Source organism: Anolis sagrei, chromosome 2 (genome assembly GCF_037176765.1).
Source record: "Anolis sagrei isolate rAnoSag1 chromosome 2, rAnoSag1.mat, whole genome shotgun sequence".
Lineage (NCBI taxonomy): Eukaryota > Metazoa > Chordata > Lepidosauria > Squamata > Dactyloidae > Anolis > Anolis sagrei.
Genome location: NC_090022.1, coordinates 78,996,135 through 79,013,629, shown reverse-complemented (window position 1 = coordinate 79,013,629; position 17,495 = coordinate 78,996,135). Strand labels below are relative to the sequence as shown.

The 17,495-nt window shown below is 39.8% G+C and overlaps 2 protein-coding genes across 2 annotated transcripts; both read right to left on the bottom strand.

Annotated features, from left to right (window-relative positions):
• Positions 1–1,121: 1,121 nt before the first annotated feature.
• LOC132766675 (serine protease inhibitor Kazal-type 6-like) lies at positions 1,122–9,537 on the bottom strand. Its single transcript, XM_060760993.2, has 4 exons — positions 9,459–9,537; positions 5,797–5,822; positions 4,742–4,860; positions 1,122–1,314 (listed from the first exon to the last, which is right to left on the bottom strand). Exons 1-4 carry the CDS (start codon positions 9,514–9,516, stop codon positions 1,269–1,271), a joined length of 249 nt encoding a protein of 82 aa, XP_060616976.2. The 5' UTR covers positions 9,517–9,537; the 3' UTR covers positions 1,122–1,268.
• Positions 9,538–12,005: 2,468 nt separating this feature from the next.
• LOC132769017 (ovomucoid-like) lies at positions 12,006–17,172 on the bottom strand. Its single transcript, XM_060765574.2, has 4 exons — positions 17,062–17,172; positions 15,272–15,300; positions 12,517–12,626; positions 12,006–12,190 (listed from the first exon to the last, which is right to left on the bottom strand). Exons 1-4 carry the CDS (start codon positions 17,114–17,116, stop codon positions 12,145–12,147), a joined length of 240 nt encoding a protein of 79 aa, XP_060621557.2. The 5' UTR covers positions 17,117–17,172; the 3' UTR covers positions 12,006–12,144.
• Positions 17,173–17,495: the final 323 nt, after the last annotated feature.

Genomic DNA, 17,495 nt, shown 5'->3' with positions numbered 1-17,495 from the left:
CTAATGACACCACTGCCTTAACTAAGGTATATTTATATTTTATTTATACTTCCAGGGATAGGGAAAGATGCTTCTGCAATTTTTCTGCCATCAGTACTAAGTTGTCAGATTTTAAGGTAGTTTCACATTGACTAAGACCCCATTTACACAGGCACTGTAGAACAGGAGTCTGAGACCACAATGCAGAGAGCTTGTGAGAATAGAGCTACCACTGAAGCATTCAGAGAAAGAAGCCAGATACACAGCTCGACCCAAAGGTTAACAAGCCCTCCCTGTCCCCCTCTGGAGAGGAAACCACAGTATTCCCATGGGAATGCACACTTTTCCTTTCTTCTTTTGTCCTGAATAGCTTTAGTACAGTTTCTCCTCAGATAAGCTGTTTTCTTTTTCAATGTATCTCACTGAAGGAGCTAGGGGAAAAAATAATCCTCGAAACAGATTGATCAGTACTTAACAGATCTTTGCAGCCCAGCTTGGAACTGGTTCCTGGGGAGCCTGTGTAGGCCTTCCACAGTGAACTGACTCTCTTTAATTCATGTCCTGACCTGGATTAAATAGCTGTGTAGAAGAGGCTTTGATGGCTGGCTGGTACCACTGAGACTCAACCTTAGGGTACACATTGTACGTAAATTGTCTTGGATTGGCTCTGTTTCATTGCTCTGGGGTTTGTTTGTTTTTTGGCCTTAACTAGGAATGCTGCCTCCACCAACCTTTGCTAGGAGATGAAGTAATGTACCAGGGAAATGACAGGGCAAGAGACAGCAGGGCCTTGACATATGGTAAAGCCAAACTTGTATTGCAGTTACAGCTTTGGAAAGCTGACTTAATCTCCATACTCTTGAGCAAGGATTTCTTTTTCCAGATAGAAACTATAAATATTTTTTTAAAAATCTATAATTCCTAATTGTATTGACAATATTTTCCTGAAGCTTTCTGTAAAAAAGGCAAAGTTTTCCCACATTATTTTACAGTAAGTAAGCACCATGTTATTAATAAGAAATGGCAGGAAAGCATAGAAAGTCTGTAACAGAGTCACCCAGAGAAGGAGGACAATGGAGCCATCTAGAGCATGTGAAATCTAAGTTATATCGGTTATATTTAGAAGGCAGACATTGTGCAAATAGGAGTCAGTTCGACTTTATTGAAGATGAATATCAAAGGAAGAGAAACAACTTTCATAGATTACAAGTTAACTCTGAGAATCCTCATGTTTTTCATGGGAACAGAACAGGAAAATGTAGTGCTCAATTGCAACTGCAGAGACTTCATTAGCATCTCCCCAAGTGTTGAAAACCAAGTCTCCAATTACTTCTCCTAGGAGAAAAAAAATTGCATGTCTAAATGAAAACTGTGCTTGAATGTGTAGAAACATGAATACATATACATGCATATAACGGGAGTGCAGGTTGTGAGATTCTGATATGGAGTTCTCTAATATTTATTTGTGGTCTTTCATTTGTAAACATAGTTGGGTAGAGCAGCTGCTAAAGATGACCAGCCCATTGACAGGCAAACCTATGCATATAAATATATGCGTGTCTTCAAGTTCCGCACTGACTTATGGCAACCCCATGAATTTCATAGATTTTTCTAAGGCAAGATATAGTTAAAAGTGGGTTTTCAGTTCCCTTATTTGAAATATAGCCTGAAACATTTTCTATTCTTTGGCAGTTTCCCAGCCTGGTATTAACCATGACTAACCCAGCTTAGCTTCCAAGATCAGACGGGATCTGGTGCCTTTAGGGTATTTAGGCTATTATGTATTGCTACAGAGAAATAAGCCTAATTAAACAGGCCTCATGTCCTTTTCACACAACACAATTATAGCACCATGATTCCATTTTAACTGCAATGGCAGCATCCTATGTAGTCCTAGCATTTGTAGTTTAGTGTAGCTCTAAAGCTCTCTGGCTGAGTATTTTAAATACTGCCCTCCCAAACTGCAAATCCCAGAATTCCATAGGATGGAACCATGGCAATCAAAGGACAAGGCATAGAGAACAGCAGTTTTACTAATTCAAGTAGCAGGCTCCCTTGGCTGCCAATAAAGGCTAGCCTTAGCCCACTGGTGCAAGCAATCCAATCCATGGTTTAAGGTAGTAATATTTTCAGGATTACACAACAAGATATACAGGTGCCTCTTTCTCTTTATAATCTGCATCAAAATTTTCTGTCTGAAATATACTCAGTTTTACTTTCAGACATACAGGAATTATGGTCACTGCAGTAGCAGTTTGTATTATTTGTTTACCAGTCCTGACCAGAAGCAAAGAGCTCTCCAGGGAAGCAATAATTCTGCCTCCACAAGCACTGGAATGCCTGGCTGTCCATTCAACACCAGAAACTTGCATCAGATCCAAGACGTAGCTCTGATTGCCTCATAATCTTAGGGAGATATGGCAGCTACAACTTGGAAGGAATCCAAAACAAATCACTCTTCAAACCCTCTTCAAGGGAGTACTTTGTTCTGGGGTAATGGCCCTTTTCTGTTTGGATTGTAACAGAGTCTAGAAGGAGAAACTGCATGGAACCATCAGTACTAACATTTTTTCCATATAGTATGAGGTTTTGCAAGCAGCAACCCACAAAAGCTTATCACAAATTGAATTTGTTATTTTGTAAACCTCAAGACTCTGTTATTTTTGTGAAATCTTGTAACCCTGAAAGTCACAGAGTACTTGTTTTATAGAAATTGCCTGGCATGACAGGTTTTTTTTGTTCCAAAACACAACAAATCATCAGAAGTCTCTCTGAAACTCTTTCAATGTGTACTATACACATTAAAAGCATTGCATTGGTCATATGATTACACTTCCTTGCAGAATTACCTTAAAGGTGCAGACCTTTGTATCCACATTGACTGCTGTGTATCACTCAGATTCATTCTTTTTCCCTTTTTTACTTCCAGGGAAATTAATGAGGAGCCATCATTGGCACCCAGCAATTCCCTCTATCACAGGGGTGTCAAACCTATTTTTATCAAGGGCCAAATCATCCTGATGGTTTCCTTCAAATGGGCGTTGAATCTATGGATGAAGAATCCAACCACATTTTTTTTACACAGTGATTGATGCTCTTTAGTTTTTACACAATTTTGGTCCTGAGATGTTATTGAATGAAAACTCTCATCACTTTTTATGATCTGTCATGCGGATTGGGGATAATGGGAATTGCAACCCAACAGCACTTTTGACTCTGAGGTTGGGGAAAAGTTAAAGGAGATTTTAAAGTCAGTCATCATTTCCACATGCTTTATATCTAAATTCAAACCCCACTATCCTGACTAAACAGAACAAACTACAGCCTCTCAGATGTTACTGTATCACTGTATCATCAGTTCTAGCCATGATGTCTAATGATGAGGAATACAGGAGTTGTAGCCCAGCATCTGTAGGCCCACATAAAATGACATGGCAGACTGCAATTGGCCTGTAGGCACATGTACTCAAACAGATCTCTTCTGTTACTGGTGGTGTTATAAATATTATTATAAATATTCTTGCTAACTTTAGGATGCAATAGCACCGTGATGGTGAACCTATGACATGCGTGTCAGCACTGTCACGCATGGCTATTTTTGATGACATGCGGCCACATGCGGCCGCATACAGAGAAGTACACCTTATAAGAGCCAATCTAATTCCATCCTTAAATTTGTAAAAGGTTGCACGTTTGAGCATTGTTCATGCCATAACTCAGCATGGAATATACATTTTTCTTATTTAAACTATAAATACTGCAGAATTATGTGGTTTTTTTCTCTCGAAGTCGACACCCCACCCAAGCTGTGCTCAGGTTTTTGGCAAATTTTGACACACCAAGCTCAAAAGGTTGCCCATCACTGCAATAGCAACATCTCATTCAGTTGCATTTAGTGGCCTTCATGTCCAGGGGGTGGTGAATCAACTCTGCATTTTTTAAAACTTTTAATTATCTATCCAAAGTACTGAGCTTGCTTAAGGATAGGATTCAGCACCCTGGATAGCTTTTTGAAAAGCCACCAATGTCATGTTTGGCAGATGTGAGCCGCCAGCTACAGGGCTTTGGGGATAGCATTGCCTTTGACCACCATGAAAAATTTAAAAAGAATTAAGGACATACTGCAAACCTCCATTAGCCTTAGGCAGGTCTGACTCTTTTCTTACTAAAGGCAATGTTGGTTTGCATGTACTTTGTCCTGGTGACAGGTCATGAAGAAAACACTTCTGTATGCCCCTGTATCCATGGGGGATACATTCCTGGACTTTACATATATACATAAAACTATAGGTAATAGTAAATCCTATTGAAATAAAGGATTTCTGGCCCAAGAACACCATAGAGTCATGCTGGAAGATCTAGAAATATGCCTAGGGAAGACATCTTATCAGATGTGGATAAATGAAACCATGAATACTAGTCACACAGACACGGGGTTGTACAATAGTGGATATTTCTGAATAGAGAGACCTGAGTTCATTCAACTTTGGCAAAACCAGTTTGTGTAATGAAATCAGGAAGATATCTTTACAAGAGATCTGAACAGAGGCCACACATTTGGCAGTCATTGAGTTAACTGATACATTAATAGTTTTCTAAGGCTAAGTGACATATCATTGTACATGGTGCTTTATCCTGCCTTCAGGTTTACAATCTAAATGCATGAAATTCATTGTGTACATCTTAGGCAAGAGTGAACCTAAAAACAACACAGCAATTATAATTGTATAATTTTCCCAGCTGTATATATTTATATACTTACGCAGCTGCCCTGCAAAATGCACATTTGTTTCCGTAGGTCTGTCTGTCTGTCCCACAGTGAGGCTCATATTCTCTGGTGCAGTATACTGCTGTGTTTAGGTATTCACTGCAGTAAGTGGACTGAAAGAAACAGAAGCAATCTTTGAAAACACACCTTTCTTTATAGCTCTCTAGTTCTGAATAGCTCTACTAACTCTCCCATTATTCATTATCAATGGAAACACTGGACATTCTGTACACTGTTGCAATAATGGTATGGTTTTCATTGAAGAATTCTCTGTCTTGGCATCCTGGTAACTCATAGGTCCAGCGAGTGCTTCCAGTGATTTCATGAGTAGAGCCCCCCCCCCCTCCCCCCAAAATCAGGAAAAGGCAACATGAGACACTCCAGATATTGTTGGACCGAAACCACCATTAGCCTTAGGCAGAAAAACCCACAGTGAGGGAAAACGAGAGCTGGAATTTTACAACTTTTGGAACTTCCAGCAAACGATATTTGGAGACATTTAGTTTCATCCAGTCATCATGAATTATTATAAGACCCCCTTAATCATGGAAACTGCATCGGTGATTTCCCATACTCTCTAGACTATGGTCTGCTATATCCTCCAGTGCAATTCTAGGGCATGCTTCCTCAAAAAGTTTGCATACAGTAATGCTGGGGAATCTAACAAATAACTTCTCTAGGAATCTGTAGATCTCCCAGCATAACTCTATGGTATGCTGGAACTGGAAGTCATTTGTTTTTAATGGTATTCCAAGTTACCAGTTTTTTTTGTTGGTAACTTGGTTTGTTTCAGAATGCATCCCCCATAAATAAGGATGTCTTATTATAATCTAATTTAATTGCAGTCATTTTAGTAACAGCTATTCCCAACTACACCTATACATTTAACAATTAATTGATGCAATCATGGACAACAACCCTGTTCAGAGGGGAGAGGACCAGATACTCTATCCACACTTCTCAACGTATATCTCTAGTAGAACTAGCTGCTGACCAGTGCAGCATTTGCAAACAATTTATCAGTAGTAAACAGAAACAGGTGCCCTTACCTCTCTGCCATGTTGGGCAACAACATCTAAAGCACACAGAAGGAGAAACAAGAAAAGTTATTGTATATCTTTGGTATAAGAGGAGTCATAGCAAATGAATGTTAAATGTATTCTGCATTTTGAACAAATGAATATTAGCATTTCTCCTGAGCCAAACATAAATAATGTCCTTGTTAGGCTCCTTAACAAGGTAATCCTTCCATGAAAAATCAGGATATGTTTACACCAGGGGTATATGTGGTGAAAAATGTGCTTGGGCTCATCAAGACCTCTCACAACAGCAGTTTTAAATTTAGGAATTTCCCCAAACCCTCCAACTTTTGTTTTTCCAAAAAGTCATGGATAATCAGCACCTTTCAGTTTTTTAATTATTTTTTTCCTATTTGAGGCTGAGGGCGGTTCCACACAGCAGTAAAATCTGCTTTGAACTGGGTGTAAGAAATCTGGGTTGGGGTAGAGTGTTGTCCACACAGCAGCCACAAAAGCACACGCTTTTGCGGCTGGGTGTTCAGATGTGCTCCCAGAACCTTCTAGGAGAACACCCGGACACACTAACCCCTTCCTCAAGCCACCCCCCCACCCCCCAACCTATTTTTAAAATAAAAATCTACACAACCTCCATTAGCATGGTGCCATAGCTCTCCTGGCACATGAGAAGGGTGGGAGACAGGAGCGATTTTCCTCCTCTCCTTTCTCCTGGTCCGTCATTCCTATGCACCAGGAGAGCTCCGGCACCATGCTAATGGAGGGTGGGTAAGTTCTTCTATTTTTTAAAGGGGGGTGGGGAGAAAATTGGTGTTCACGCCATTCTCTGGGCTAATTTAGCCAAGAAAAACATGGGGCTACTGTGTGGACTGCCCCTTCAAAAGTCCAGAACTTTTGACGGAGCAGTCCAGATAGCGGAAGTAGTACAAGAAGGCACAGAATAAACTCACTAACAAATTATTTCACAAAAAATCAGGGTTTTCCTGGTTTGTGGTGAATGAATTCATTTTTCTGTGGAACATCATCTGGATGGCCCACTTTAAAATGTGAGAACTCCTGCTTTAAAGGGGCTGTCTGGATGCGCCCTGGGTGAAAGGTCTGGCCCAGATTGCCTTCCCTTTATTTAAATCTTAGAAGTTTAAAGGTCCTCATTGCAGTTCCACCTGCTGAAAAAGCCATTTTTGATCTTAATTATTTAATGTCTAATTTGTTATTTTTTGAAAAGGGGTTGGAGGTGATCTTGTCCCCTTCTCTTTATGTCGGGGGAGATTGCATTCATTGTTTTGATCTATTTAAAACTGATGTTATTTTTGATTAAAACAATCCTGGCTACCTTGGTAAATGATATACGTCAGGGAATGAATGAGGGTATATAGCTCAGTTAGTACTTCTGGGCTTTCAGTATTATAAAATATGTTATCATTTGGTATTATTTTGGGGGTTGGGTCAAGGAAAATCCACATGAGCCTGCTGGTGTTTTATTGTCTTATGAGGTAGGTTTTGTTTCCATCCTACTACACTCACAGGATTGTCTAATGCGGACATAGTGGACAGTCTTGGGTAGCTTTTCCTAGGCTATGAAGGAGTCTCTCAGGGGAGGGTGAGTTCTCCCCCTCTCTTCCCTCTTTTCAGTGCCAAGAAAAGATCTTGTTATTATATACATTTGTGCATAAGTCTAGAAAAAATTGGTTTTAAAAATCAGTCTCAAAAACTTGGGTCCGCTCATCCTTGGTCAGTATAAGTACTGTAACTTAATGATTTTTTTAGAGGAAAAAACCTGAGTAGAATGGTGAAAGGCACAAAGCTGAAAGAAGTACTACTCCCCTAAGTCTTTCAATTGTGGGAATATCAAAATTGGACCCAAAACCTGTCCCCAACTTATACATGACATTCATTTATGCATGAGTACATAGGGTATTAAAAATGTTTTCAAACTTCAGCTTTGGGGGTAGAAGGATGTGCAGTGGGTACCTGTTTGTTTGTTTGTTTGTTTTTTAAAAGCAACGTGAAACACATTGCTAATTGTGTTATGTCAGCACTTACCATTACAGGGCTTCAGAAGAGCTCTACAAACAACCCGCTCCCCACTCCTCTGGTTTCATTTTCAAGGAAAGGTTTTGTAGACTACCAAATAGAGTAGTCTATCTGAACAATTATGGGAGTCTTACTTTATGTTGGACAGCATGCTTTAATTTATAGGTGAGTTTTATTAATAGGTTATTTTGACAGTACAGGTAGATTTATTGTTTTATCATTATCTATGTAACTGCCTAGTTATCTTTTATAAATACCTTACAGAAAATATTAAAAGAACATACCACAATGATTCACTGTTTGGCATTTTAGCAGTCTTGGAGCTTATCTAGATTGCTGGGATATTGGGAGATCATGGTTTTTACTCCTGTAATTACAACTTGGTTCCAATATCCAGATGAGACATTGGAAATTCCTTTTAGGCCTTCCTTCCTTTTTCCTGAGCATTTTTCTTCCTACCAGCAGGGTGCTTTAAAATAAAAATACAAAACCTTGATATTTTCTAATCTCCTCCCCACCCATTACCCCTCTCCAGCATGGTTTAAGCTGGATCTACAGTACTGGGTGTATGTAGGTATATGCACCTGTAAGTGCCCACAAAAAGAGGACAAACTGCTCTGTGTTTGGAGCGGAGCAGAGAAAAGGGTGAGTCTAATAATAATAAGTAAAATTATTGAATCTGCAAAGAGGACTAAAGTAAGTTAGTAATAGTATAAAGTTATGTGGTTATATGGACAACTTGACTCACCTATTAAAAAACACCAAGATCCCGCCCTCCCAAAAAAAAACCCCAACAGATCGGACAGTATTTAAAGATTATTTGAAACAAGAAAAAAATGAAAATGTTAATTTAAGAAAGAGGTACAGGAAAACTCTCCACACTTAGAGAATGGATGAAATGGGAGTTGTAGAATTTTTAAAAAGCTGAATTAAGTATTCTTTAACCAAGATGAAAAAGATTGCAGATCAACAAAATCCCCCTTTTTTCTCCCCCCCTTTTTGTTCCTCCCTTCTTTCCATGCCATTTTATTACCCATTTTTTCTCTCTCCCACCAATATACACTCCCTCCCCCCTGTCTACCCCTGCTACCCTAACTCCTTTTTAACTTTTATATAAAAATATTAGTATCAATAAAGTTATTCATTAAAAAGTTATGTGGTTAATTGTATGTCATGTAGACACACTGTTAGACAGACATTCAAGGGGATTGCTGTTGTGGCTTTTGGGGGTGGGGTGGGGTGGTTTTGTCGAAACTTTAAAAAATCCCCCAAAATTCGTAGATGTGTGAATCTTACTGACAATGAGGGGGGGGGGGGGGATTGATGCCCTGGTTATCTTGTGCATTGTATATAAAAGTAGATAGCTCTTGTAGTTTTTTTTACAAATTATATTGTTTGTTAAAAAAAACCCAGAAATTCCCCAGAAATTAGTGAAATTAGATCCCAGGATTCCATAGGATTCAGACAGAGCTGCTAAAGTGGAATTGTGGTACTTTGTGGGACATGAATGGGCCCTGAGTATATGACTCTACTTCTTAAAATTATTATAACCAGTTATGGTGATCTCATGGATATCTATCTCAGCACTGATCCCATTCTTTTGGATGCTTTGTTGAAGTAATAGTTCAGTAAATGTTACCTACCAGAGAAGAGGCAGAAGACAGTCAAGGTTAGAAGCATTAAGACCCCTGCAGTTTTCATTTTGGTTCCACAGACTGCGTTCAAGTCACAAGCTCAAGGGCATCTCAGATTCCAATTTATTTATACACCCAACAAACCACGCCTTAAGAATGGAAAGCATTCACCATTTCCATTCAAGACTGATTATTGGTCCAAGGAACCAGCAAATGTTTATGGGACTTTGGGAATGCTGTTTTATCCACATCAAGCCGAGACTACAACAATAATTATGTCAGGCACTCCTTGTAATAGATCTGGCAATAGCTGTTTTCCATTTCCTCCATAATCACAGGGTTTTTACCACTTTGAATTTCCCAACCAGTCACCCTCTAAGGGCAAACATCAATTGCTGTCACACATAGATAGTTACTGACTCCCTTGCAATGCTGACTGGAAGTATCACAAACAGTTATTCAATGGAAACATTGGGGGGAAATCATACAAAGAGATTTTGAGGATTCAGTTGTGTTAGAAAGGGAAGGCAGTTATAAAAATGCCAACATAGCTGTCCCTGAATAGATTCTTTATTATAAGACTATGGCCCCTTCTACACTGCCATATAACCCACATTATCAAATCAGATAATCAAAGGAGATTACCTGATTTTATATGGCAATGTAATTTATGTGGCAATGAATAATTGTTGCTGGAGTTGTCCAAGTTTTACGTGCTGCTGTGTAAAAGCTATGTAAACGGTGAATGCCTAATTATTTTCCATCAGTTTGCTTCTAGACTGGGAGCCTCTGTGGTAGAACAAGGACTCTTTGAGCAGGCCAGGAATTATAGATTTTGGTTCTATATTTGTCATTTGTTTTTCGGGTGGCTGTAATAACAAAAACATTTCCACTTTTTTACTATAGTCCTTGGCTAGGAAGGCTAAGCTTCTCAAGAAACATCTTGTGCATTGTCTTCTCCCTTTGATGTCTTGTTTGCTCAGTGAATCATCTGTTGGATCTGGATGTTGGATCACATTGGATGTTGGATCACATTTTTTAATTGCATCGAAAGGAGCACCCCTCTCTATATATGCCAATCTAAAGGCTGAGACATCTTGAAAGGAGACCTCCTCTATGTGTCCCTGTAATAAAGATCAAACGTCACCTTAGGCAGGGGGGAAAGACAATCCCACCGCTGCCACCAGTGTAAAAAAAGATAAACGTCAACCTTGGCAGGGGGGACGAACAATCACACCACTGCCCACCAGTGTAAAGGTTAACGTTCAGCTGGACACTACTTAAACGAAGATAACTGACTAAGATGAAGGGGGAAAGACTCTCTTATCCCACCTCAGTAATATTACTATCGAGTGACCAACTGTATTAACGTTGTTAATGACCGATATATTAGGTAGATTTGCCGCCACCACCTCAATTAATGTCTGAGGAAAACATAAGTGTGAATGTGAAAATAGGTAAAGTTTGTTCAAGCCCTTTGTTTTTCTTCACTGGCTGCTTCTTTCGCTGACTGGACTGAAATTAAGTTGGTCTTGGGCTAGCTGAGATCTAAGGAGTGTGATAGACTGAGGCAGACACCAGTTTAAAGATGAAACTATAAACAGGTTTATTTAAACTTGGTGAACAAATCAACTCTTAATAAGAGTGGTACAAAAGCTTAATGCGTTTCAGAGGCTTAGCTGGTTTAGACAAGCAGTCTTCTCTCAAGACTTTAACTTTTGTTCCCTGTGAGTTCCTTGCTTCACACTGCTCACTACTTTGACACAGTGTGTCCCTGAGAACAGCCCAATGACTGCCTCACAGAGCAAAATAGACTTTCCTACACTGACCCTTCTATGTACAGTGATTCAGGAACCTTTGCCTTTCCTATGCTCTAACTACAAGGCTCACTTCAAAAGTTCTCCCTGTCTAAATTCTTCACAGCTCCCTCTTCATAACTATCCTTCTACACTCTTCGATGTTTAAAGCTCAACTCCCCAGCTTGTCAAAAAGACATAGCCTTTTTTCCCTCTAAAACCTAACTCCTCTCCTGACTGCTCTAGCCAATCAGGAGTCGGCTGGCTCCTCCCTCTTGCCTCTTAGCTCTCCTGCCTATCTCTCAACATGTCAACTACTGACTTTCCAGGCTTCGGCCTTCCTGGCAAAAGGTTAGATTCATGACAGTCCCACATTCAAAAACCATTTTTGGACAAGCAACATCAGAATAGGGACAAGATGGCAGATTTTCTTGCTGATGGAGAACAGGAACACACCAATTAGGAGAGGGTGCAGTTGTTTGCTTTTGCTTGAATCGACTGTGCAAGTAAGATTCCACTGTGAACTCTCCACTTCTTTTTGCTGAGTTGAATATAAATTTATTTTGTATTTTGCACCCAGTTTGCATTGATGGAAGTAACTCACAATGAAGAGGGAAAAGAGGGAATCTTTTATAGGGCATGGATGCAATGTCAAGTAGGGCAAATAGACTTTGGGAGTTTGCTTTTGATCATCATTAAGCTTTACTAGATTACCTCAAGTTCTAATTCTATGAGGGAAGAAAAACCATAGCAGACATAATGCTGTCAATCTTCTTTATTGATAGATCAAATCAAGCCAACACAACATTTTCATTAACGTCTGGAGCAGAAACAAGAAAATGATGGATGAGTGAGGGATATGTTTTTACTTTAATGGATGCTCTTCAGTTTTTGGTTTTTTAACAGGCTCCATAGTGACTCAGTCTAAGTGTCCCACGGCTTTTGCTGGTAAAAGAAAAGGCAAAACAGATGGTGAGAACCCAGAAGATTTCTTAGGAAAAAGATAAATACAAAATACAAAGTCGCTTGGAATTTGCCCATTGTTACATTTCTTATTGGTAACACCAAGCATTTGTAAAGTAGCTCCCTTTCTCAAGCTCCATTGTTCCTTTAGGTTACTTTTGATTTTTTCTTATTTTTGTTAAGAAAGAGCATAGTTGGGATAAATATCAACTGCAATATTGATTTAAAAGTGCTAAAAATTCGGAACTACCTACAGAAGGTTTCTGCTCCTCTTTTTCAGTTGTTCATCATGTGCATCTGATACTTACGCAACTCCATTACAGAACAAACATTCGTTGTCATAAGTAGTGCCATCAGAACCACAGTGTGGTTTCAACTCCAGGGTACAGGCATTCCGGGGGTAGCCCTTACAAGCAGGCTGCAGTGAGAGAAACAGCAATTTCAGAAGTATTCCCCACTATTTCTTAGTGGTTTCAACAAAATAATCATATAGACTCAGGCTGGAAACTGGGTGACCTGTGAGTCACATATGGGAATCACCTGACAACCCCCTCTAAGAGCCCTTGCATTCCCTGAAATGGTGTAGAAACCTCCCCCATATCAGGGAGGAACGTGAAGATTTGGCTCACAAGGGGAGAAATATGAATGCCTCCATATCAAACTTTTTGAAACTCAAGACCTGTATTCCTTCATCAAATAACCTGCCAGTGATTTTTCTGGACCAATTATAATTTAACCACATCTTTCAAAGATAATCCTATGTGGAGCACATTACATTCATTGAATGTGAATTGGGCAAGAAGATTGTGTGATGTTGGATGGCATACAGATCCTTCCAGGAAGTGGGAGAGATATTGTTTAAGAGGTCCTGGAGGTCCAAGGGGACCTGAAGGCCAGAGGACTCCAATTCAGGCTACAAGACCCATTAATGTGATAAAACAATTGAAAATAAACTGCATGGATCCTATGAAATATGTCGGAGCCAAAGAGAAGCAAAATTAGAACAATTGCAAGACAAAAGTTAAGTCATAGGGCCCTCCTCCCTTGCCCCAAATTTACTGTATAAACAAGGTTTGGATTCCTCCCCTTTGTAAATTTGTGTGCTATATCTGACTCTTGTGTAGTTTCCTCTATAGCTACTCCATGTGGTTCATCACAAACTTTGTTGTTAACAGATTTTTATTTTCTTAATTAGAAACTTATCCATTTTGTGGTAATTACTCCATTTTAATCAACAAATTGTGCAAATAATAAAAGTTATAGGTACTTACACTTGAACACGCCAGCACTCCACTTCTACTATAGCACTCTATTGCTGTGCTATAGAGAGTGTCCTAACCTACTGCACCTGCACATGGTTTGGACACAGTGGCAGATAGGAGGGCACTCAAAGGGTCACCACTTCTGCACAGCAAATCATTGGTTGCCCTCTCCCCTCTTTGGAAGAACTTTATAATTTAAAGTTAATTTAAGAAAGCTCAGAACATTCTTGGGGATCCATCTCACCTGGCATATTCTTTTTTTTTTTTTAATTTTTGCCATCTGGCAGATGGTATAGGGTGACAAAGATAAGGACAGACTGAAGGATAGCTTTTATCTTAGAGCTGTGGCTATGTTGAAGTCTGTGGTTTTGCACTGATGTGGCATGGGAGGCTGTGTGGTGGTGGAAGTGTGGAGGAATGGGTGTGTTGTTTTGTGGTGTGTGCGGGGAAGGCATGTAGCTTCGTTCTGCAATAGCACCATGACAAATAAAGCTATTCTATTCTATTCTGTGGTGATTAAATCTCTGGAGGCTTTTAAACAGAGGCTGGATGGCTATCTGGAGCGTTTTGACTGTGTCTTCCTGCCTTGCTGAAGGAGGTTGGACTGGATGCCATTTGGAGTCTTCCAGCTCTGTAGTCAATCCCCCCCCCCCCCCCCCCCGCCGCAGCCAGTGGGCAGAAGGGCTTAGCCTCAAGGCAAGTGAATTGCCTAGCTCTCCCTTTGGCCACAGGAATTGCTTATTTCCCCTCTTTCTCACTCCTCCATGGTTGGGGCCACTGCCATTGAAGGAAAAAGCTGAGAACAGGGAGGAGGAGGGTGGTGGGCCCCCGAGATCGGTGCTGTCAGCTTCAGAAGAGGGAAACAGCAAATCCCCTCTTGAAAGGTTTGTCTTAGGATCACCATAAAAAGTTAGAAATGACATGGAGGCAAGCAACATCAGCCAGAACAACAGAATTAAAACAAGATTTTTTCCAGGGCTCGTGAAATTGTAGGTGTGGGATGAAAGTGTAGGAAGGAGACCTGCGTTACAAGTATATCTCATCCCGTTCAAATAATGGGTTTGGTTTACAGTTGCCACATACACATGCCAATCAAAACTAATGAATGTTGCATGAAAGATGAAGCACTCTCATCTTTCAAGTAACAGAAAACAGGGTGCTGGGAATTTCAGATTCTGAGACAAAAGTAATTTTGCTATGTTCTTGTCCTCTTTTAAACCAGGAAGAGCCATTTAAAAATGAGGAAATAAACTGGGGGTCACTTCTGGCTTTAAATAAGCCCTTCTCAAAACTGCCCTCTGTCCCATAGGGTTTTTGAACAGTATTTTGAATGTAAAAAATCAATTTTACTCCCAATTGATGATGGAGTATAAATTGCTGTTGTTGTTGTGTGCCTTGAGGCAATTTCAGATTGATGCCGACTCTAAGGCAAACCTATCACAGGGTTCTCTGGGGTTGAGAGTTTGTGACTCACCTAAGATCACCCAGTGGGTTTCCATGGCTGAGTGGGAAACTCATGGTTTCTACAGCTGTCCAATACTCAAGCCACTATGCCACACTGACTCTCTTTGGGATCACATGCATCCCAGGAACAATTATTTTCTTTACTCTTGCACTAAAACAGTTCTTTAGAAAATCAGTCAGCCCAACAAGCACAACTCCATTTAGAAACTCTCTCTCTCCCTCTCCCTCCCCTCCATATGTTACTTACCTGCTTTGGGAAAGTATCATATCTGAATGATCAGTTATATATCCGTTATGTATGGTATGGTATACATTATAAAATGTAGCTGTCACTTACCTGTATTTCTCTTGCTTCAACGGCAACATCTAGGCCCAAAGAAACAAACAGGTGCAAGCTTTAGAGCAATGCTAATTGGAATCCATGAGAAATTATTGTTTTTACTGCAGCAAAGCTAGATTTGTTTGAAGAATATCAGAAAAACCCTGCCAGCCCACCATTATGTTCACAAAGTGACCTCTCACAGTTTTCTTATGGGAAGTTCACAAGCACCCACACCACATAATTAGAACAATATTTTCTACTTTATTTGCCATGGTTCTATCCTAGCTATTCCTATGGTGCATCACCAAACTACTATGTAGTTTGATGATGCACCATAGTATTTCCAAGGGTTGTAAATTTCTTTCCTATTATTGCAGATCGCAAGAATCCATGGGATGTTACCTTAGTATTTAAAGTGGAATTATTATAATTGTGTAGTGTGTATGCAACCTAGGACATGAGTAAAGTAGCACTCTCTTTTTCACATCTTCCAAAGGCATATTGCCTGCTATATTGGAGACAATACACAGCCAGTGATGCTTCCAGCACCCAAGATTTTTTGTAATCTTTCTCTAAAGCCACCCAAGCTGGCAATCATGACTATATTCACTGAATTCCACAATTTAGCCATGCTGTCTGTGCTTACATATGGCACTGTCTTTTTTATCTCACTAGGCACACGTAATGATGACTTTCATTATAAGAACAAGTTAAGCATCACTGATGTACCCAATGAAACAAAAATGACAAATTAACTAAAATAATTTTATCAGTTTACAACACTAGATTAAGAAAAAAATTTATTGTGCACAAATTGATCTGAAACATGGTTTTATCAATTTCCTCTGAATGTCCTGCTCTGGGTTTAACAAGAGGTCTATTTCTCATGCTGTGACAGTCATATGAAGACCAAAAGTATCTTGGTGGTATTTGTTAGTGATATTCACTAGTGTTACACCAGCATCTACCAGTTGTTGCAGAGGGAGAAATTAACTATCTCACATTCTGAAGACTCACTTTGCTTCGTTTGGGCTTATATGTCCTATAGCTGGCTGTAGAACAATGCTATAATCCACTGGGATTTTGGAGGACTCTTCTGTCATATATTCAGTCATGAAGACACAGTTAGGGGCTTCTTGGCCAGTCCCCGCCTAATCCAGCTACTGTATAACTGTGTTGAAAGGAGGCAGCAAGAGGAAGATGACTCTCATGGTCAGAGAGAGATGGAGTTTCTTCTGGGCAGAACATTATGCTTTGTCTTCCTACAGGAGTTCCCCTTCCTTCCCTGTAGGAGTAGCAGTAGCTTTAACATTTGACATTTAATATTTGAAAGCTGTTTTCCCCATTGCAAGGAGTGTGCAAGACATTGGTTCTGGACAACTATCAGGATATACACTGAAATGTTGAGTATCTCTGTGTGACAGGATGCATTCCACAAGGGGGGAGGAATATGGAGCTCTCTATATATTGCTGGACTATAGCTCCCACAATTCTGTCTCTGTTGGCTATGGCTAGTAGAAGTGCAAACCAGCAGTCTTTGGAGGGCCAAAGTCTCTTCACCCCTAGTGTAAACCTTGAATGTTAATTTTCTTGCACTATCCCATGGAATAGTTTCAGATGAAGGATATCTTTCAATGAATGTGTTCCTTTCTGAGGTGGAAGGCATCATGTCCAACCATTCCTGCTTTTTGGCATGGGTTGGACTGGATGGCTCATGAAGTCTCTTCCAACTCTATGATTCTGTGCAATAATAAGATTCAAGAAGTCTTCTCAAAACAAACTTACTAATACAATATTTAGCTTACCTGAGTAGAGAAAGAAGAGTGTCAAACTAAGGAGAAGAAAGCCTATGGTCTTCATGGCTTTGCTAGAATTTTCTTCCTGGCTCTTTGCTAACACTCTTCCAGACCCTTGGACTTCACTGGCAAAGATAAGTTTTAACACCTGGCCCTTTTCCCACCTATATAGCCATGCAGCTGTGGCCTTGGTACCAAAACAAGCACTAAATAAATATAGGTTTGGACACTGGACAAACATGAAGGTGAGTTGTAGTACCTCAATATTAACTTATGTGACGTGAACAGGTGGTTAGCAAACAGTAGATAAAAGTGCTTGTTGTCTTGGTTGTAAACTACAAGAAAGAACATAATAAAAAGGATGAGGTTAGAAGGTATGTACTGGAAATTCAGTTAAAAAACAAAGTCATTGAGAAAAGTACACAATAAAATTATGACACTAA